The sequence below is a fragment of the Labeo rohita genome, chromosome 25, assembly GCF_022985175.1.
Source record: "Labeo rohita strain BAU-BD-2019 chromosome 25, IGBB_LRoh.1.0, whole genome shotgun sequence".
NCBI classification, from domain to species: Eukaryota; Metazoa; Chordata; class Actinopteri; order Cypriniformes; family Cyprinidae; genus Labeo; species Labeo rohita.
The window spans coordinates 27,828,047-27,850,086 of record NC_066893.1 but is presented as its reverse complement, the minus strand read 5'-3'; the positions used below and the strand labels follow the sequence as shown (position 1 = coordinate 27,850,086).

The following is a 22,040-nucleotide window of genomic DNA, read 5'->3' as shown; positions in this document are numbered from 1 at the left end:
AACATATGATTCAGCGATTTAGTTAAATATTCCTATTAGTCATTGTGCTTTTGTTTTAAATTTGTGGGAAATTCAGTATTCCACAATGCAATGCAATGGATTTTCATTTCAAATAAGCTGAAAACAAAAATACTCATTCATAATGCATATGATTTCACATACTATTTTTTTTAAATACAGTAGTATGCATTATAGAGTGTATATAGAGTGGAGCCAATGACTTTTAAATGCTATAATGTGAAACAGAAAGCCGAGGGAAGCCGCCCACCCACACAAACACACACACACACACAGAACTAAGACACCATGAAATTAAGGACACACACTGAGCATCAGACGCTCTTGTATTGCAAAATCAGCTGCTCTTGTTTGCTGCATTCGAAAACCCATTTATCAGTGAGAGCAGAAACTTCTCCATTTGTGCTCTGTGTTTGCCACAGAAGAACCTTTTTGGTTCCTCAAGAATCAAGTGCAAAGAACATTTTATCCTTGTAAGTTTCTATGGATCTTAAATGTTTTAAATGGAACCAATATGCTGATAAAGAAGCTGTATTTTTCTCACCGAGCGATATCTTCTCTCCAGAGTCGGCGGGCAGCAGAAACACCAGCAGTGCGAGAGTGGAGATCAGGACGCAAGGGATCAGCAGGTTGAGGCCGTAGTACAGCGTCCTCCTCCTCATGACCACGGTGAAGGTGACGTCAGGATACGGCTCCTTACAGCAGTCGTAAAACTTCTCGTTCCTCCTGCCTGGAACCTCTACAACACAAATCACACGTCTAGTAACATACTGGTGAACACCCATAAGACCCTAGCATTGTGCACATCACTTACTTTTTCTTCAAAAATCTGCATGTATGATTTAAAATACATCTGTGGATATGCATTCAGACATTATTTAGTGTCTGGTTAGTGTTTGTTCTATATATCAGAGTCAAATAGAACAGAATCAAATGGTAAAGAATCAAACAAAACAAAAAAGATGAAAAGAATCAAACAGAACTGAATTAAACACCAAATCTAACAGAACTGAATCATGACAGAATCAAACAGAATTAAAAGCAAAAACATCAAACATAACAGAATCAAACAGAATAAAGCACAACAGAATCAAAAACACACAAATCAAACACAACAGAATGAAATAAAATGAAAAACAAACCAAACAGAATCAACACAACAGAATCAAAAACAGAATTAAAAGCAAAAACAGACAAATGAACAGAACAGGATCAAAAACAACAGAATCAAATAAAATCAAGACAACAGAATCAAAAACAGACAAATCAAACACAACAGAATCAAAAAGAATCAAACTGAATCAAAAACAACCAAATTAAACAGAAGAGAATCAAAAACAACAATCAAATAGAATCAAACACAACAGAATTACCAAAAACTGACAAATCAAACACAACAGAATCAAATAAAAACAAAAACAAACAAATGAACAGAACAGGATCAAAAACAACAGAATCAAATAAATCAAGACAACAGAATCAAAAACTGACAAATCAAACACAACAGAATCAAATAAAATGAAAAACAAACAGAACAGAATCAACACAACAGAATCAAAAACAGAATTAAAAGCAAAAACATCAAACATAACAGAATAAAAAACAAATTAAACACAACAGAATCAAAAAGAATTAAACACAGAAGAACCAGAAACCGACAAATCGAACACAACAAAATCAAACAGAATCAACACAACAGAATCAAATACAGACATTAAACACAACAGAATCAAACAGAATAAAAAAAAATTAAACAGAAGAGAATCAGAAACAACAACCAAATAGAACCAAATGCAACAGAATCAAAAAAGTACCAAAAACTGACAAACCAAACACAACAGAATCAAATAGAATCAACACAACAGAATCAAAAACAGAATCAAACAGAATTAAAAGAATCAAAAACAGACAAATTAAACATGACAGAATAAAAAAATCAAACAGAAACAAAACCAAACAAATTAATCAGAACAGAATCAAAAACAACAGAATCAAAACCAGATAATTCAAACACAACAGAATCAAAAAGAATCAAACACAGAAGAACCAGAAACCGACAAATCGAACACAACAAAATCAAATAGAATCAACACAACAGAATCAAAAACAGACATTAAACACAACAGAATTAAAAGCAAAAACATTAAACTAAAGAATCAAACAGAATCAAACACAACAGAATCAAATAGAATAAAAAACAAATAAAACAGAACACAATCAACACAACAGAATCAAAAACAGACAATTCAAATAACAGAATCAAAAAGAGTTAAAAGCAAAAACATCAAACATAAAAATCAAATAGAATCAAACACAACAGAATCAAAAACGACAAATCGCCACAATCAAATAGAATCATACAGAACAGAATCAGACACAATACATCTGTAGATATGCATTCAAACATTATTTAGTGTCTGTTTAGTGTTTATTTTATCCAACAGTCAAATAGAACAGAATCAAATACCAAATCTAACAGAACTGAATCATAACAATCAAACAGAATTAAAAGCATAAACGTCAAAAACAACAGAATCAAATAGAATCAAACATAGAAGAACCAAAAACCAACAAATCAAACAAAATAGAATCAAACAGAATTAAAAGCAAAAACATTAAACACAAAAGAACCAAACTGAATCAAAAAGAAAAAATTAAAAAGAATAAAACACAGAATAAAAAAAATGACAAACCAAACACAACAGAATCAAATAGAATAAAAAACAAATTAAACAGAACAAAATCAAAAACATCAGAATCAAAACAACAGAATCAAAAAGAATCAAACACAGAAGAACCAAAAAACAACAAATCAAACTCATCAGAATCAAATAGAATTAAACACAGCAGAATCAAAAACAGACCATTCAAACACAACAGAATTAAACAGAATTAAACAAAAATTAAAAGAATCAAAAACAGAATCAAACACATTTCAAAAAAGAATCAAACTGAATTAACAACAAAGACTAACAAAGAATCAAACAAAAACAAATAAACAGAACAAAAAAAAAACAAAAACAACAGAATCAAATAGAATCAATACAACAGAATCTAAAAGACAATTCAAACAACAGAATCGAAAAAACATAATTCAAACACAACAGAATAAAAAAAAAAAGACAAATCAAAGACAACAGAATCAAACAGAATAAAAACAAATTAAACAGAACAGAATCAAATAGAATCAATACAACAGAATAAAGAATACAAGAGAATCAAACATAACCAAATCAGACAGAAACAAACACAACTGATTCAAACAAAATAGAATCAAGGAGTCAAAACAAATGAATCAGACACAACAAAATCAAGTAAAATCAAACAAACAGATCGAACAGATCCAAATAGAATCAACCACAGCAGAATCAGTCAAAAACACATGCATCAAACAACAAACAAATCAAACACAACAGAATCAAATAAAAAGATTAAAACATAATTAAGCAGAACAGGACTAATAAAATAAACAGAAACAAAGAGTAAAACACAACAGAATTAAACAGAACAAACTAAATCAAAAAGAACAGAACACAAGAGAATCAAACATAACCAAATCAAACTGAATCAAACATAACTGATTCAAACAAAACAGAATCAAAGAGTCAAAACAAATGAAATCAAACACAACAAAATCAAGTAAAATCAAACATAATAAAAAACAAACGGATCGAACAGAACCAAATAGAATCAAACACAACAAAAATCAGTCAAAAACACATGCATCAAACAACAAACAAATCAAACACAACAGAATTAAACAGAACAGGACTGATAAAATAAACAGAATCAAAGAGTCAAACACAACAGAATTAAACAGAACAAACTAAATCAAAAAGAACAAAATACAAGCGAATCAAACATAACCAAATCAAACTGAATATAAACAGAACAGAATCAAACACAACTGATTCAAACAAAAAAGAATCAAAGAATCAAAACAACTGAATCAAACACAACAGAATCTTTTTGTGTTTTACTGTCAATAATCACCTTAAACTTACTGTAAGGATCTTTTAATCAGGTTTGTTTATCTTGGTTAATTTGCAGAATTGTTGTGTCAGAATAAGGTATTCCATCAATCCCCTAATTAATATTCATGAGTCAAGACAGATTGTAAGATGTCACCAAATCTAGTCTTCATGCATGTGCTTTATGAGGTCAGCTAATTATTTTTCTGATCATTTATTTTATGAAACACCAAAATTATACAAACTCTCTACAGCTTCTGGCAATTATAATCTGCACAAATGATGTTTTGGAAGAGAGAAATGTCAGATCTGCATCAGGGCGTCTTGTGAAATGCTGATTATTTACAAATGGATGATTTCACATGCAGAGACCAAGAGCAATTAAAATCAGTGTTTCTTCTATCTCTGTGTGCATGTGTGTATAAAATGATGCAGGATTATGTAAAACTATTATGTAAAACTTGTTTGTTTTCATCCAGTGTTTCTGAACATCTGCCTCGAATCACATCTCACTATGATACTATGAGATTATTAAATTATTTATATATTAATAATTATTTAAAATATAAAAATTATATTGTTATTTTGGCAATATACCACAGCACTAACATGGCATTTTTTGAAGTATGCTAGATTACCACATAAATAAGATGGTATATGATTATATTAATCATTCACCATCATGCATCACTGTACCGTGTGTAAAACTCACCAACCAGGTCCCATTCCCCATTAGCGATGTATCCTGTAATATCAGCGTCCATCATCTGCAGGTCCAGAGACCATCCGCCGTACGTCCACGAGCCGAACTTCAGATCGCAGCGCTGAACGTCAAACGGGAACCAGCGCACGTCGATGTAGCAGGTGCTCTTGAAGATGCCTACAGCAGGTGCATTGTGGGAAATGTTGTATTAGTTATTCAGAGATATTGTAAAGAAATGACCTACCCATGACTGCCTATGACCTATACACAGACAAATATCACTCACATTTTCTTCACTTGCATGTTTTAAATCGAAATACAACTCAAACTTCAAAAACAAACAAATCAAACACAACAGATTCACACAGAAAGAATTTAGAGCAAAATATCAAACACAAAACGATCAAACACAACAGAATCAAACCGAATCAAACACAAAGAACCAAAATGAATCAAACACAGAAGGATCAAAAAACAGACAAACCAAACACAATAGAACCAAACAGAATCAAACACAGCAGAATCAAATACAATCAAACACAACAGAATCAAACCGAATCAAACACAACAGAACCAAAATGAATCAAACACAGAAGAATCAAAAAACAGAAAAACCAAACACAAGAGAATCAGCAGAATCAAACACAAATACAAATACATCAAACACAACAGAATCAAACTGAATTAAAAGCAAAAACATGTAACACAAAATAATAAAACAGAATCAAACACAATAGAATCAGAAAGAATCAAACACAGCAGAATCAAATACAATCAAACAACAGAATCAAACAGAATCAAATACAACAGAATCAAAAACTGACAAATCAAACAACAGAATCATACAGAATCAAACACAACAGAATCAAATAGAACTGAACGTAACAGAATCAAAAACAAATTAAACACAACAGAATCAAAAAGAATCAAATACAACAGAATCAAGCACAATAAAAACAGCAGAATCAAGAAACGACAAATCAAAGACAAACTGAATTAAAAGCAAAAACATGTAACACAAAAGAATCAAACAGAACTGAACATAACAGAAGCAAAAAATTAAACACAACAGAATCAAAAACCGACAAATCAAACACAATAGAATCAAACAGAACTCAACAGAACAGAATCAAAAACAAATTAAACACAACAGAATCAAAAAGAATCAAACACAACAGAATCAAGCACAATAAAAAAACAGCAGAATCAAGAAACGACAAATCGAAGACAACAAAATCAAATATAAATACATCAAACACAACAGAATAAAATAAAATCAAACTCAACAGAATCAAACAGAATTAAAAGCAAAAACATGTAACACAAAAGAATAAAACAGAATCAAACACAACAGAATCAAAAACCAACAAATCAAACACAACAGAATCAAAAAGAATCAAACACAGCAGAATCAAACAGAACTGAACATAACAGAAGCAAAAAATTAAACACAACAGAATCAAAAACCGACAAATCAAACACAATAGAATCAAACAGAACTCAACAGAACAGAATCAAAAACAAATTAAACACAACAGAATCAAAAAGAATCAAACACAGAAGAATCAAAAAAACAGACAAACCAAACACAATAGAATCAAACACAGCAGAATCAAAAACCAACAAACCAAACATAACAGAATCAAACACTAATACATCAAACACAACAGAATAAAAAAAAAAATCAAACAGAATCAAACACAGCAGGACCAAAAACCAACAAATCAAACACAACAGAATCAAAAAGAATCAAGCACAACAGAACAAAAAAGAATCAAACACAGAAAAACGAAAAGAAAAACCAGACAAACCAAACACAGTAGAATCAAACAGAATAAAAAAAAATACATCAAACACAAAATAATCAAACAGAATCAAACACAACAGGATCAAAAACCAACAAATCAAACACAACCGAATCGAAAAGAATCAAGCACAACAGAACAAAAAAGAATCAATCACAGAAAACTTAAAAGAAAAACCAGACAAACCAAACACAAAAGAATAAAACAGAATCAAACACAACAGAATCAAAAAGAATCAAACAGAATCAAACACAACAGAATCAAAAACCAACAAATCAAACACAACAGAATCAAAAAGAATCAAACACAACAGAATCAAAAACCAACAAATCAAATACAACAGAATCAAACACAAATAAATCAAGCACAACAGAATAAAATAAAATCAAACTCAACAGAATCAAACTGAATTAAAAGCAAAAACATGTAACACAAAAGAATAAAACAGAATCAAACACAACAGAATCAAAAAGAATCAAACAGAGCAGAATCAAATAGAATCAAACACAACAGAATCAAACAGAATCAAACACAACAGAATCAAAAACCAACAAATCAAATACAGCAGAATCAAAAAGAATCAAACACAACAGAATCAAAAACCAACAAATCAAACACAACAGAATCAAAAAGAATCAAACAGAGCAGAATCAAATAGAATCAAACACAACAGAATCAAACCGAATCAAACAGAACAGAATCAAACAGAATCAAACACAACAGAATCAAAAACCAACAAATCAAATACAACAGAATCAAATAGAATCAAAATCAGCAGAATCAAAAAACGACAAATCAAAGACAACAAAATCAAATATAATCAAACAGAGCAGAATCAAAAACAAACTAATTAAACACAGCAGAATCAGAAACAAATGCATCAAGAAAGAATCAAACATAACACAATTCTCTTACCACTTAACCATCCTAAACTAAACTGACAGAAAACATTAAGACAAGTATCTCAGTTTAGTATGAATACTTTGATAACATGCTGAAAATAATTCCCCATGAATTAAACTAGACGAAAGCATCCGTCCCTCTAAAGACAAAACTCTGAGAATCCAATTTGTTCTGAATCTGAAGTCGTTCCACTCAGTTCCCGTCCCGGTCCCGTAATAGGGCCTCTGTATGGCTCCATACGGCCTCATGGGACAAACGGATCGCTCACTGTCTCCTAATTTACATAAATCCCATCACGCCTCTCTTTCTGTACTCTCAGCCTGTACTGTGTCTGAGTGTTTGTATTGATTCCTGTCAGCGGACGGACAGACGCCGGATTCCTGACAGTAATTGAAACAGCAGACGAAAGTGTTTGTGTGTTTTCCAGGTGACAGGTGAGTCCGGGTCACCCTGAACCACACTAACTAGACTAGGGAGGAATGTCACAGCCGCCATCTTCAGCTCCATGAGGGAATGATCGTATTTATGAGACGAACGAATGTGAACAGAGCAACAATGCCAGAATTACTTGTGGGATTTATGTCGAGCCCCGAATGAGATGATAAAAAATAAATCAGGACAAGCTGGAGACGTGTGAAAGTGAGTACAGATATATTTTTATAATGTATTAGACAGTTTAGATGACTAATATAATGGCAGAAATGCAGACGCGACTGGGCGTTTTGAGTTTGGTTATTAATTACGCACAGACACGCTTTGTTAAAGCAACGTGTAAGGCCCATCATTCTCATGATAGAAACAGTGTTGTAATTAACTTGAATTAAAAAAAATATTAAAAATGTTTGGTAATTGAAATAATGGTGAAAAAAAAAAATTAAACTTAAAACTGAAATAAATATTAAATAATAAATTAATATAAATTAAAATAAAGCTAAACAGAGAATATATATAAAAAAAAAAAACCACAAAAGTTGCATGTACAGATTAAAGTCACATAGAATAAATAATTTATTATTTGAACAAATAATAATTAAAAAATATATATAAATAAATAAATAGATAAATAAAAAAATACATTCGGAAATACAAGAAAAACAAATGTTGCATGTACAGATTAAAGTGCATAGAATAAATAATTTATTATTTGAATAAATAATAATTAAATATATATATATAAATAAATAAATAGATAAAAAAATACATTCGGAAATACAAGAAAAACAAATGTTGCATGTATAGATTAAAGTTGCATAGAATAAATAATTTATTATTTGAATAAATAATAATTTGAAAAATAAATAACGAAATAAATAGATAAATAAAAAATATATTTCGAAATATAAGAAAAACAAATGTTGCATGTACAGATTAGAGTCACATAGAATAAATAATTTATTATTTGAATAAATAATTTGAAAAACAAATACATACATTTAGAAATATAAGAAAAACAAAAGTTGCATGTACAAATTACAATTGCATAGAATAAATAAACAAATTTGAATAAATAATAATTTGGAAAAAAAGATAAATAAATAAATAAATACAGACATTTAAAAAAAAAGAAAAACAAAAGTCGCATGTACAGATTATAATTGCGTAGAATAATAATAATACTTTATTATTTGAATAAATAATTTGAAAAATAAATAAATGAATAAATAAAGAACTAAAGAAAAACAAGTCACATGTACAGATTACAATCGCATAAAATAAATAATAATTTGTTTCCAGCACCTTTTAATTTCATTTAAAAGTCACCTGATGCATATTTATTATTTGGTAGTTAAAAAGCCTTTTTTGTAGAAAATGCCATCTTGCTTTGACCAAAGTGATTTTAGGATTTTTTTAAATACATTTTTTATTTATTATGAAGATTATGCAGTAAAATTAATTAAATGTTGAACCATTATTATATTAGTATTTATTTATTTATTATTATACAAAAATATTACAATTATTACTTTTAATTTTTAAGATAAATTTTCACTCTTGATAAATACAAAATGACACAAAATGATCCAATATGGTTCTATTTGTAGATATATTGATGTGACAAAAAACTGCAAATATAATTAATATTATTATATAATATATCACTATATTATATATAGATATTTTTAGTTGCTGTATGTTCAACACACTCAATAAAGTGAATAAAAACAAAGCAAAAACACACCTGACGTCATCCCAACTTATAAAACTAAAACTATAAAAACTGTCACAAATAAAATAAAATAAAATTAAATATTAAAAACATCTTATTTTCAGGTAGAAATGAAATAAAAATTAATTAATAATATAAATAAAACTGATATATTAAAACTAATTCTAAATATGAATAAAAACTCCATAACAGTGTCTCATTTATAATTTACCATAACATAACACTGAAACGAAGACTTTATCCCATCATAAAAGGCATTAATTTTATATCTATATGTCTATATTTTACCTGGTGGCAGGTACTGACAGTATCCAGACGAGTTGACCAGGACGTTTGTGTGAAATGTGGCGTCAAATCTCTCATCAGCACTGTTACAAACAAAACACACACAAAGCTCAAACATCATTCCCAGACTTCCACTGCATCACAACGACTCAAACATGTGGAAAACCATCAAACACACGTGACACGTCCAAACTTCTGATGGCCGTGTAGCAGTTCGGAAGTGCATAACCCTGCAACTTCAGCGGGACAAACAGGTCCATAAAGCATGAGCGGCGCGAGTCTGGAGTCAGCCGCGTAAATCAGGGTTATTTAGGACGCCACAAAACTGCCAAAGATGACACAGTGAGTGACGGCGTTACGCATGAGAGCAGAGAGAGAGACGTTCAGAGGGTCCAGATCACAGCCGTGACAACGATTAGAGGCAAAACCCTCATTCTCTCCACGTCCTCGACACTTTTTTGACACAGAGATGATGAGAACTTCTGCAAGAAGAGACTGCAGTGTCTAAAGCAGTGCACGCTGGGTAATCGCATCTACTAATGATGTCAACAGTGAGAGAAACAGAAATGGCTGTTGTAATCTATGCTGTTTAATTATGAACTTTGTTTGCACATTAACCCAAACTTTTAAGTATTGTATAAACGGTTATAATAAACAGTTTTAATGTAAACAAACTAATAAAACTTGCTGTGATGCATATTGTCAGTCAGACATAAATGAAACGGGGCAGATTTTTGCTATATTTTTTATTAATATTTTAATATTTTAATTAATGTTAGTTAAAGTTTTTGTTTTTATCCATATTATCATTATTTTAATATTTCTGTTTTTAGTTTTCATTCATTTTATTGCAGGTTTAGTTATTTAAGTAGTTAAACTAAATGAAAACGAGAAATGTTTTTTTGGCAACTATCTGAAAAATACGTTTGTTTTTTAATATCTTATTTTATTGCAGCTAATTTTTATTTTATTTCAAATAACAAAGGTTTTATCTTTACAACAACCTGTTCTGCTGTTAAAAATTATGATGTATATTTTTTTATTAACTGTTTAAATAATCAGGGGTATTACAGTTAACTAAAACCAAAACCATACAGCAAAAGGTGTAAATTGAAAAATAAATAAATAAAAAATAAAATAATTAAAATAATAATAATAATAATAATACATAACTAATACATAACATAACGAAAATGTAGCTGTTTTTATTTGAACACTTATTTGATCATTTTCATCTATTTTAACTTCAAGTACTAAAATAACAAACACTAAAATAAAATAAAAAAATATTTAAAAAAACATACATTAATTAATAATTATATAAAATATAAAATAAAAAATATAATAATTAATTTCAATGATACTAAAGTAACAAATGGTGCTGTGATCAAAATGGTTAAAAAATAAATAACTTTGAAACAATATTCGTTTAGTTAAAATGTATGAGTGAAAAAAAATTTAATTTATTATGACAAATATATAAACCTAGTTGTTGTGTATTTAAAAATACACAGTTTATTAATTCATAAAATCAATACTGTTTGATTTTATTTAAATAAGAGTTATTAAACAACTAAAAAGCAACACTTCTCATTTTGTACTTGTACTAAAAGTGTACAAGTACTAAAATAGCTATGTATATATATATATATATATATATATTCAGATATTATTATAGTTTTTATAAAATTTTGAATCAGTTTTTTTTATTTTGTTCGTCATTTTGAGTTTTTTATATTATATATATATATATATATATATAATATAAAAAACTCAAAATGACGAACAAAATAAAAAAAACTGATTCAAAATTTTATAAAAACTATAATAATCTCTGAATGATACTAAAATAACACTGATATGAAAATGAATAAAATATAATTAGCTGTAGAACAAGCAATATTCATTTAGTTATGTGAGTGAAACTAATTGAATTTATTAATAAAAAATACACAAACCTAGTTGTTGTGTATTTAAAATATATATCATTTATTAGTACTACTACAGAAATCTGACCTGAATCACATTAAGATTAGTAGTTTGTGTTAAAACTGTCTAAATGCATGAAAATGTATGTATTATTATTTTTTTGAGTGAACAAGTAAGATTTATTTTATGTCATATGGGACGCCTGCAACACTACTGTTATTTTTCTCTGGAAGTCAAAAAAAGCTATAAATTCATAATGAAGGTCCAGCAGGCAGTGCAGAAACGTGAAGGTCAAAATAAATGAGAAGTGCAGAGAATAAAAGAGCGCCTGTGAAAAACGAGCAGCTAATTTGCTCTGTAATTTTTACTGACTCTTGCTCTTCACTGACCTCTCTTAAAAGAAAAGTTCACCCACAAATGAAAGTTTTCTAAAAATGTCCTCACTCTCAGGCACCCATTCACTTCCATTGGTGAGCGAGTGATCTGATGCTACATTTCTCCAAATCTGATGAAGAAACAAACTCATCTACATCTTGAATGGCCTGAGAGTGAGGTCGTAAATTTTTGGGCGAACTGTTCCTTTAAATCACTGTAATCAATAAGTTCTGATTGAGCTGTTCCTCCGAATGGGACTAAGATTGACAGAAAGCATTAAAGCAGAAACACTAAAGCATTAATAATGCTTTAATGACTGGTGTCTGGAATCAGGCTTTGGTTTCTTTACCTGTTATACAGCAGGATGTCAGGTTTCCAAATGAGGGAGTCTGGGAACCGAACCGTGTTCACGCCGGGATAATCGCTCGTATTCCACTGCAGATAGTAGTCGCTCCAATACTGCAGCACAGAAACATGACACTGAATTGCATTCACTAGGTAAAGTCCGAATGATGATGCTTTTATTGGGAGAAAAAACAAACACAAACAATTAATTTTAGTTTGTGTCATTCACTCTCAGAAAAAAACAACAGCATTTATTAGAATTTGAAATCGTTGTTACATTATAAATGTCCTTACTGTCACTTTTAATCAGTTTAATGCATCCTTGCTGAATAAAAGTACTAATTTCTATTTAAAAATGTTGTTTGAATGGTATTGTGTGTATATTATCATACCAGCCATCTCTGTGCTCTGTCTGCTGGTTTGAGCAGATATTGATGTGCTGGACTCGTTCCATTACATACATTGCTCATCGTAGCTCGTCTCATATTGGATTACAGTAGATGTGTATCTACAGCGGCTCCGTTCGGCCTTCTTAAGTGCTACATTAGCAAAATTAAAGTCTGCTGTCAGAGATCATTACAGATAGGATAAAGGCCAGAGGAGACGGAAAGATGAAAACGAAGAATTAAACGTTGAGTAAATGTTGGCAGAACAATCTTAATGTCTGGTTCCGCTTCATTTGGCCCCATTAAACAGAAATATATATAGAAGCCTGTTTCCACCACTGGTTTAAAAAATAAAAGTCACTGTGGCTTCTTTTCTCACAACTCTGACTTTTTCTCAGAATTGCGTGATAGAAACTTGCAACTGACTCTTGGCAAAACCTGCCCCCATCTTACAATTGCATGTTATGAAGTCAAAATAGTGAGATAAGTCAGAATTACAAGTTAATTTCTCAGAATTGCAAGTTTCCTACTTGGAACGGTGAGAAAAAAAGACAGAATTGCGAGATTTAAATAAACTTTTCTTCTCACAATTCCAAGATTAGTTCGCAATTATGAGAAATAACCTTATAATTCTGACTTTTTCTCAGAATTGCTCACAATTTTGACTTCTATGATGCAATTCTCAGAAAAAAGTCAGAAATGCAACTTAATTTCTCAGAATTGCAACTTAATTTCTCAGAATTGCTACCATTTCTGAGAAATGCAACTTCATTTCTCAGAATTTCTACTATTTCTTAGAATTGCAAATTTATTTCTCAGATTTGCAACTTTATGTCTTGTAATTGCTACTATTTCTTAGAATTGCAACTTAATTTCTTAGAATTGCTACTATTTCTTAGAACTGCAACATAATTTCTTAGAATTGCTACTATTTCTAGAATTGCAACTTTATTTGCAAATTAATTTCTCAGAATTGCAACTGTTTCTCAGATTTGCAACTTTATTTCTCCAAATTTCTACTATTTCTTAGAACTGCAACATAATTTCTTAGAATTGCTACTATTTCTAGAATTGCTACTTTATTTGCAAATTAATTTCTCAGAATTGCTACAATTTCTTAGAACTGCAACATAATTTCTCAGAATTGCAACTTTTTTCTCAGAATTGCTACTATTTCTAGAATTGCAACATTATTTTTCAGATTTGCAAATTCATTTCTCAGAATTGCAACTTTGTTTCTCAGAATTCTACCATTTCTTAGAACTGCAAATTTATTTCTCAGATTTGCAAATTAATTTCTCAGAATTGCAACTTCATTTCTCAGATTTGCAACTTTATTTCCTAGAATTGCTACTATTTCTGAGAAATACATCTTAATTTCTCTGAATTTCTACTATTTCTTAGAATTGCAACTTTATTTCTCAGATTTGCAACTTTATTTCTTGGAAGTGCTACTATTTCTGAGAATTGCAACTTAATTTCTCAGAATTACTACGATTTCCTAGAACTGCAACATAATTTCTCAGAATTGCAACTTTTTTCTCAGAATTGCTACTATTTCTAAGAACTGCAACATTTCTCAGATCTGCAACTTTATTTCTCAAAATTACAACTTTATTCCTCAGATTTGCAACTTTATTTCTCAGAATTGCTACTATTAGAATTGCAACTTTACTCCTCAGATTTGCAACTTTATTTCTTAGAATTGCTACTATTTCTGAGAAATGCAACTTAATTTTTCAGAATCTCCACTATTTTATTGCGACTTTATCAGAATTTCTAATTCTTACAATTGCAACTTTATTTCTCAGATCTGCAACTTAATTTCTCAGAATTTCTACTATTAGAATTGCAACTTTATTTCTCCGATTTGCAACTTAATTTCTCCGATTTGCAACTTTATTTCTTAGAATTTCTACTATTTCTCAGAATTTCAACTTTATTACTCAGAATTGCTATTAGAATTGCAACTTTATTTCCCAGAATTGCAACTTTATTTCTCAGATTTACAACTTTATTTCTTAAAATTACAACTTTATTCCTCAGCTTTGCAACTTTATTTCTCAGAATTGCAACTGTAAACTGTGAGTGCAGATCTCACAATTTCAAGTTCTCTTTTCAAAATCTTACAATTCTGACTTTAAACTGTAAAAATGTTAATTGTCCCATTTGCAGTGTGATTTTGTTAGAAGCCTGTCTCTGCCACACAATAAAAAAAAATTTAAAAGGTAATTGTGTCTTTTTATTTCTCCATTCTGAATTTTTTTCTCAGAATGGCATAATAGAAACTCGCAATTTTGAGAAAAAATAATTCAGAATGGCGAGATAAAAAAACGCAATTACCTTTTTAATTTTTTGCCAAATTCTGTTCGGAGAGCAAAAACCCTTCAGATCTGTTCTTCATAGTTGACTTGCAGCTCCTAGACTTTATTTTAGACTATACAGGTCGTCTTCGATGCGGTAGATAGTGGATGACATTCAGCAGAGGACGTTTGTTGGTTTCACGTGTCAGTGTTTTCCCCCAAACATTCGCGCGCACGCACACGTTTAATTAGGCTGTTATCGGCGCTCTCTGCAGGAGAATAACAGGACGCCCTCGCTCTTCATGAAGATTAGAAAGCCGCTCACTCTGCAAACTCTCTGTAATCTCTCTCTGTCTGTTTCCATTCACGCGTCGGAGGTTATTTCATACCCTGAGCGATTCCTCAAAATCAAGACACCATTATAAATTCACCCTCGGCCTGAAATACTCTTTACTCACCATTTGCTCCTCTGTGTTCTCCAAAAACGCCCAGTTTTCCAAACATTTATGTATCTATCTATTCTATTCTGTTCATTTATTCCAATTCTGACCCTTTTCGTGGTCAGAATCAGACAATTCATTTGTGTTTATCTGTGCTCAACAAAAGTTAATTGATAGTTTATTTATTGTAACTTAATTAGTAGTGTTTGCTAAGTCAAGTATCACTACTGGCTTTGCTCATATTCAGTGTTTTCATGCAAACTCTGCTCATAAATGCAGTTTTTTCTCCAGCTAAGCGGATCGGCGGCGTGTAGGAGGTTGGATTCACGTCTGAATGATCAGTAACACAAACGCTAAAGCCCTTAGCTGAGGTTACGCTGTGGAAACCGGATTAAACGCCCCTGCGGTCTCAGAGAAAACCAGATCCGTTGGGTTTCCTCCACATCTACTCAAAATAACTGTGTTTCTTTCCCAGCATGCTTTTAGAGACAAAAGCCACTCCAGCTCTTCAATGAGACACATGGCAGACGTGGATGATTCCATTAGATGTGATATTATAGCCTGGAGAATCACATTCATTAGTGGAGAGATGGATCATGTTTGACGTCACATGATCCGCCTAATCCAATAGACGGCCACCCTGACGATGATGTAGAACCAATTTTAGCGACTTTTATTAATGGGCAGAGCGGGGTAAGATGTGTCGCCCCTAAAATCAATCAAACTGAGTGTATTTTTGTTTCGTCATTAGGAACCACCAAGAATCTTCCTTTTATAATGTTTTCTTAAAAATGTACTTATAAAAAAAAGTGTTTCTACATTCATTTTATTGTAAATTAATGATCTGCAGCAAAACAGCCAAAGGGCTTTATTCAGATGTATTTTCTTTAAAGAATTTCATTTGTTTATAATTTAATTTTAAAATATAAATTAAGTGTTGAACCACAGAGCGACTCAAAAGAATACAATAAAATAAATAAAATAAAATAAAATAAAATAAAATAAAATAAAATAAAATAAAATAAAATAAAATAAAATAAAATAAAATAAAATATATAATTAATACTGTGTGCAATTTTTGTCATGTCACCTTATTTACTGGAAATACAAAAAATTTAATTTTAAAATGTAAATTGAGTGTGTTAAATCATATAACAACTTAAATGAATATATCTATAAATATGTTTTAATAACCTATTTTTCTTATATATTTTGGCAATTTTTAATATGTATTTTTTTTTTCCAAATGTAAATATATTTATAATAAAATACATTTTCTAGTATTTGGTTTAAACAGAATTTATTTTAAATGTGAAAAATATATTTTCTTAAGCCATTCTGTATAAAATATTAGTGTTTTTACAGTATTTAAAATAAATACTACCTTGGAGGGCATAAAAGACTCCTTAAACAAAAAACAATTAAATAAATAAATAAAAATAATAATAATAATTAATAAATGTATTAATAATAATTATTATTATTATAAAAACTAAATAACATTACCATTCTAATATTTTAATGTCAATAATAATAATAATTTTAATAATATTTTTTTTTATTATTTTGTGTTAATTAATTAAGACAAAATAACATTACCATTGTAATATTTCACTGTAAAATAATAATAATAATAATAATAATAGTACTAATAAATGTTTATAATATATCAATGTGCATAAAAAAAAAAGAATATTTAAGAAATCACTGTTTTACTGTGAATAAATATGAGTTTTTAAAGATGATGTTTACATGCTGTGTTTCTCACCAGCTGAAGCCAGATGTTGGTTGTCAGAACCTGGTTCTTCTCATCCTGAAAATGAAACACAGCAGAGAGCAGACGTCATCTTCAAATGCCAGAAAGCGCTCGAGATCGACTTTAAATGTCAGCGAGAAATGTTTCTGTGTACTTCATGAAGATTATTTAAGAAGCAGATGCAATTCCTGACTCACTGCTTGGGATTGAACGATTTAAACAGAAAACATACAGTAAACATACATTTTCTCCCTGATGATTTTTTTGGACGATCTCAGTGGGGTTTTCAGTATTTTCTGTGATGTGATATGAGCAGGTGTGGCATCAGGCGTATTTTTGGGACAGAAAAGCAAAAAACAATCAATGCAAATCACTGGCGATGAGAATCAACAACCGGATCAGTGGCTGTGAAATCTGCATGAAACTAGACTGCAAATCACTCATAATGCATCAAAACAAAAGGCTGTGAGGTCTTAAAAATACTCCAGAAATGAGAAATTCTGCATGGCAATGTGAATTATACACAGACAGGTTGAGTTGTGATCTTGATTAGAAACTGACATGCCTCTTTCTATCCCCTCAAAATCGATTTGACATTATTATCCATCAGATGATCCATCAGAGATTCTCTAGTGTGGAAACACACACCTGGTGCCAAATAGACGCTAACGCTAACATCAGTATCTGACAATACATCAACAGAACTCATTATCATTCTACATGGCTATTATTTACACGTCACATATAAATAAATAAATTAAAGCTAATAAATATGTTTAAATTATTTAAAATAAATACATACAAAATTAATTTAGACAACTAAAATAAAATCATTTTAGATAAATATATTAAATAAGTTTGAATAAATTAATTAAAGAAACTATTATGGGTAAAAAATATAAAACAACTTAATAAATAAATTAACAAAAATAATTAAATAAATACATACAAAATTATTTTAAACAAATAAAATAAAATAATTTTAAATAAATAAATTAAATAAATTTCAGGTTAATGAATTAATACATATAATCATATTAAACAATGCTGGGTAAAAAAAACTTAAATAATTAATTACAAAATAATTAAATGAATACATACAAAATTATTTTTAACAAATAAAATAAAACAAAATAATTTCAGATATATATACACGCTAAATAATTTTGAATAAACAAATTAAAGTAATTTCAGGTAAATTAATTAAATATAAACATTAAATAATTCTGGGTAAAATATAAAATATAAAATAACTCAAATAAATAAACAAAATAATTAAATACATACAAAATTATTTTAAACAAATAAAACTAAATTATAAAATATAATAAAATAATAAATAATAATAAATAATAAATAATAAAATAATAAATCTACATATCTATATATACACACATATATATATATATATATATATATATAAGTGTGTGTGTGTGTATGTATGTATGTATAGATAGATAGATAGATAGATAGAATAAACAAAAAATAAAACAAAATAACTTAAATAAATAAAATAATAAAATTATTTTAAACACAAATAAAGTAATTTTGGATAAATACATTAAATCATTTTGAATAAATAATTTAAAGAAATTTAAGGTAAATTAATTAATAAATAGAAACAATTTAAACAATTCTGGGTAAAAAATACAAAATAACTTAAATAAATAAAAATAATTTTGCATAGAGTAAATAAATATTTAATAATATATAAATACATTCAGGTAAAAAAACCAAAAACAAATAATTTAAAAATAAATAAATAAATAAATAAACAAAAGAATTATGAAATAGAATAGAATAATAGAATAGAATAAATAAACATTAAACAATTGCAGGTAATTAAAAAATATAATGATAACAATAATAATAATTCAATTAAAAAATAGATTCAATAAATATATAAATAAATTTCAGGTAAATGAATAAAACAATTTTAAATAAATACATAAATTAAGAAATATGGATTAATAAATTAAAAAAATAAATAATTTTGAATAAACAAAAAATGTATAAATAAACAAAAAATCTAAACATAATTTTGAATAAAGAAATCTAAAATAATTCAGGTAAATAAGGCAAAAAACAAAAAAAAAAACATACATGATTAAATAAATCTAAAATAACTGTAAATAAATAGCAATTAAATAATTTTGGGCAATAATTTTATATAAATAAATATGAAATAATTTTAAATAAATATAAAATATATGAAGTAAATTAAGTGCTACAAGTTATATTATACACATAGCAAAAGAATAGAAAATCACAGAAAATGAAGTGATGTTTGTCTGTTTGTGAGATGCTGAAAAACACAGCTGTTGAATCCCATCTGACCGAGTGTGATTCTGTTTAGATCGGCTAAAAACATCTGTGATCTCTGACAATCACACACTCATGCAAACATCTGAACACACACGCTTCAGTTACAGTCTCCAAACACAAACACACACACAGACAGACAGACAGACAGACAGACAGACAGACAGAGTAAATCACAGTGTTTGCCAGCAATTTAAAGCTGAGCAAACGTGAGTCTGGCAGCAGATGTCATCATTATCATATTAGCGTGAGCTCTTTAAACACAGACTACAGCCACTATTAATGAGTCACTTCATCGTGTGCTGAACAAACTCATTATGTACACGAGCGCTGGACTGGAATATCAGAGTCTGTCATGAGATCGACTTCATTTACCTTGTTAATATTCACACACACACACAAAGTGTTTCCTCAGCCGTACTCGTCTCTTCCTACAATCTCACTGTTATTTTCATCTTTTACTCTCATTTTCCTGTTAGTTCAGCTGCTGTGAAGGTCAGCGGACAATCGCTTTAGTCTGTCTGTTTTTTAGGGTTATTTTAGTGTTACTTTTATTTTATTACATATATTATTTTAGTATACATTTATTTATTTTAATATTATAGCATTTATTTATTTTTTCAATTTGTGTAAAAATATGATTTTTTAAAATTTTAGTGTAAGTTGAATTTTAGAAATTTTGCTAATAAACAAATATATATATAAAAAGCCATTTTCTAATAAATAAATGTGTAAATAAATAGTTAAAGACAGTACAAGTTTTGTAAAATAAATATAAACTAATTTTGAATAAATATAAAATTAGTTTAGGTAAATAAATAAAAACTAATTATGAATGAATGACTGAATAAATAATTAAATAACATGCTAAAATGAAACTATTACATTTGTAACAATTTAATTACTTATAATTTGTATTTACATAATTGTATTAAATTTAATTTTACCATTTTGATTTTAGCAATTTTTGCACTTCAATGAAAACTTTTTTTTTTTAATATTTCTTTTTGGTTTTTTACTTCATTAAAATGAATTTAATTTAGTTTTTTAGTTGCTTTGGCAAAATGTTTATTTTTACATTTGTTTAAGTTTACATTTCTCATATAATATTTTTATGTTATTTCAGCTTTATTTCAATAGGAATAATTTTTAATAGCTTTTAATTAAAAATAAAAAACTTGCAGTAATTTTAGTAGTAGTTTTAACTTAAAATTATTTTATTTAAATATTTCTATTTAATTTCTTTGTAATACTTTAAATATTTAATATTATCTTTAATAATTACTTATTGTTTTTGTTATTATTCCTTATTTTTATTTATTCTTATTTATAATTTAATTATTTATTATTTTTAGTCATTTTAATAATAAATAAATATAAATCAAACTTTTTGAATAAATAAATTTGTAAATAAACAAATACAGAAACATTTAGAAAAATAAAAATATAAAATAATTCTGAATGAATAAATATAGAGTTATTTAAGGTTAAAAAATATAAAATAATTCTGAATGAATAAATGAATAAATTATTTGCATTTTTATTTGCATTTAACTTAATTTTATCATTTTAGTAGTTTTGCACTTGAACTTAAACTTATTTTTTAAATATTTCTATTTAGGTTTATTTTTTATTTCAGTTTTTGTAATTTTAGTACTTGAACTTCAACTACTTTTTTTTATTCTTTAGTTGGTTTTGGCAAAATTAAATTTTTTACATTGTTTAGGTTTACACTTCTCATATAATATTTTTATCTTATTTCATTTTTATTTATTTCATTTATAATTTAATAATTATTAATAGTCTTTTTTAAAAATCAAAAAACTTAAGTCAAATTTTAGTAGTAGTTTTAATTAAATACAGAAACCTTAAAAAAGAATAAAAATATAAAATAATTCTGAATAAATAAATATAAAATTACTTAAGGTAAAAAAAAATCTAAAATAATTCAGAATGAATGAACGAATGAATTAATTTAATTTTATCATTTTAGTGTTTTTTTGCACTTGAACTAAAACTTATTAAAATTTTTCTTTTTAGGTTTATTTTTTATTTCAGTTTTTGTAATTTTAGTACTTGAAGTTCAACTTTTTTTTTCATTTTTTAGTTGCTTTTTAGTTGCTTGCTTTTGGTATTTTATTTCATTTTTTACATTTGTTTAAGTTAACATTTTTAATATAATATTTTATTTCAGATTTATTTCAGTTAAATCATTTTTAACTGCTTTTAATTAACAATAACAAAACTGCTGCAAACATTGCCAACAAAAGACCATTTCTCGAGTAGATTGAAAGGCTGGTTTGTGATGTTTTCCCAGCAGGGAACAGACAGA

At 28.2% G+C, this 22,040-nt stretch overlaps 1 protein-coding gene across 2 annotated transcripts in view; it reads right to left on the bottom strand.

The window, feature by feature from the left end:
- The window catches only part of LOC127156314 (neuronal acetylcholine receptor subunit alpha-7), a 40,118-nt gene that overhangs the window by 13,034 nt on the left and 5,044 nt on the right, over nucleotides 1-22,040 (bottom strand). The window contains exons 3-7 of one of the 2 annotated variants that reach the window (XM_051099080.1): nucleotides 17,399-17,443; nucleotides 12,506-12,615; nucleotides 9,856-9,935; nucleotides 4,702-4,869; nucleotides 563-757 (exon numbers count right to left, since the gene is read on the bottom strand). In XM_051099080.1, coding sequence (XP_050955037.1) covers nucleotides 563-757; nucleotides 4,702-4,869; nucleotides 9,856-9,935; nucleotides 12,506-12,615; nucleotides 17,399-17,443 — 598 coding nt within the window. Of the gene's footprint in view, nucleotides 1-562; nucleotides 758-4,701; nucleotides 4,870-7,412; nucleotides 7,631-9,855; nucleotides 9,936-12,505; nucleotides 12,616-17,398; nucleotides 17,444-22,040 lie in introns of those variants that run through there. The other variant, XM_051099081.1, reaches the window with a different exon arrangement.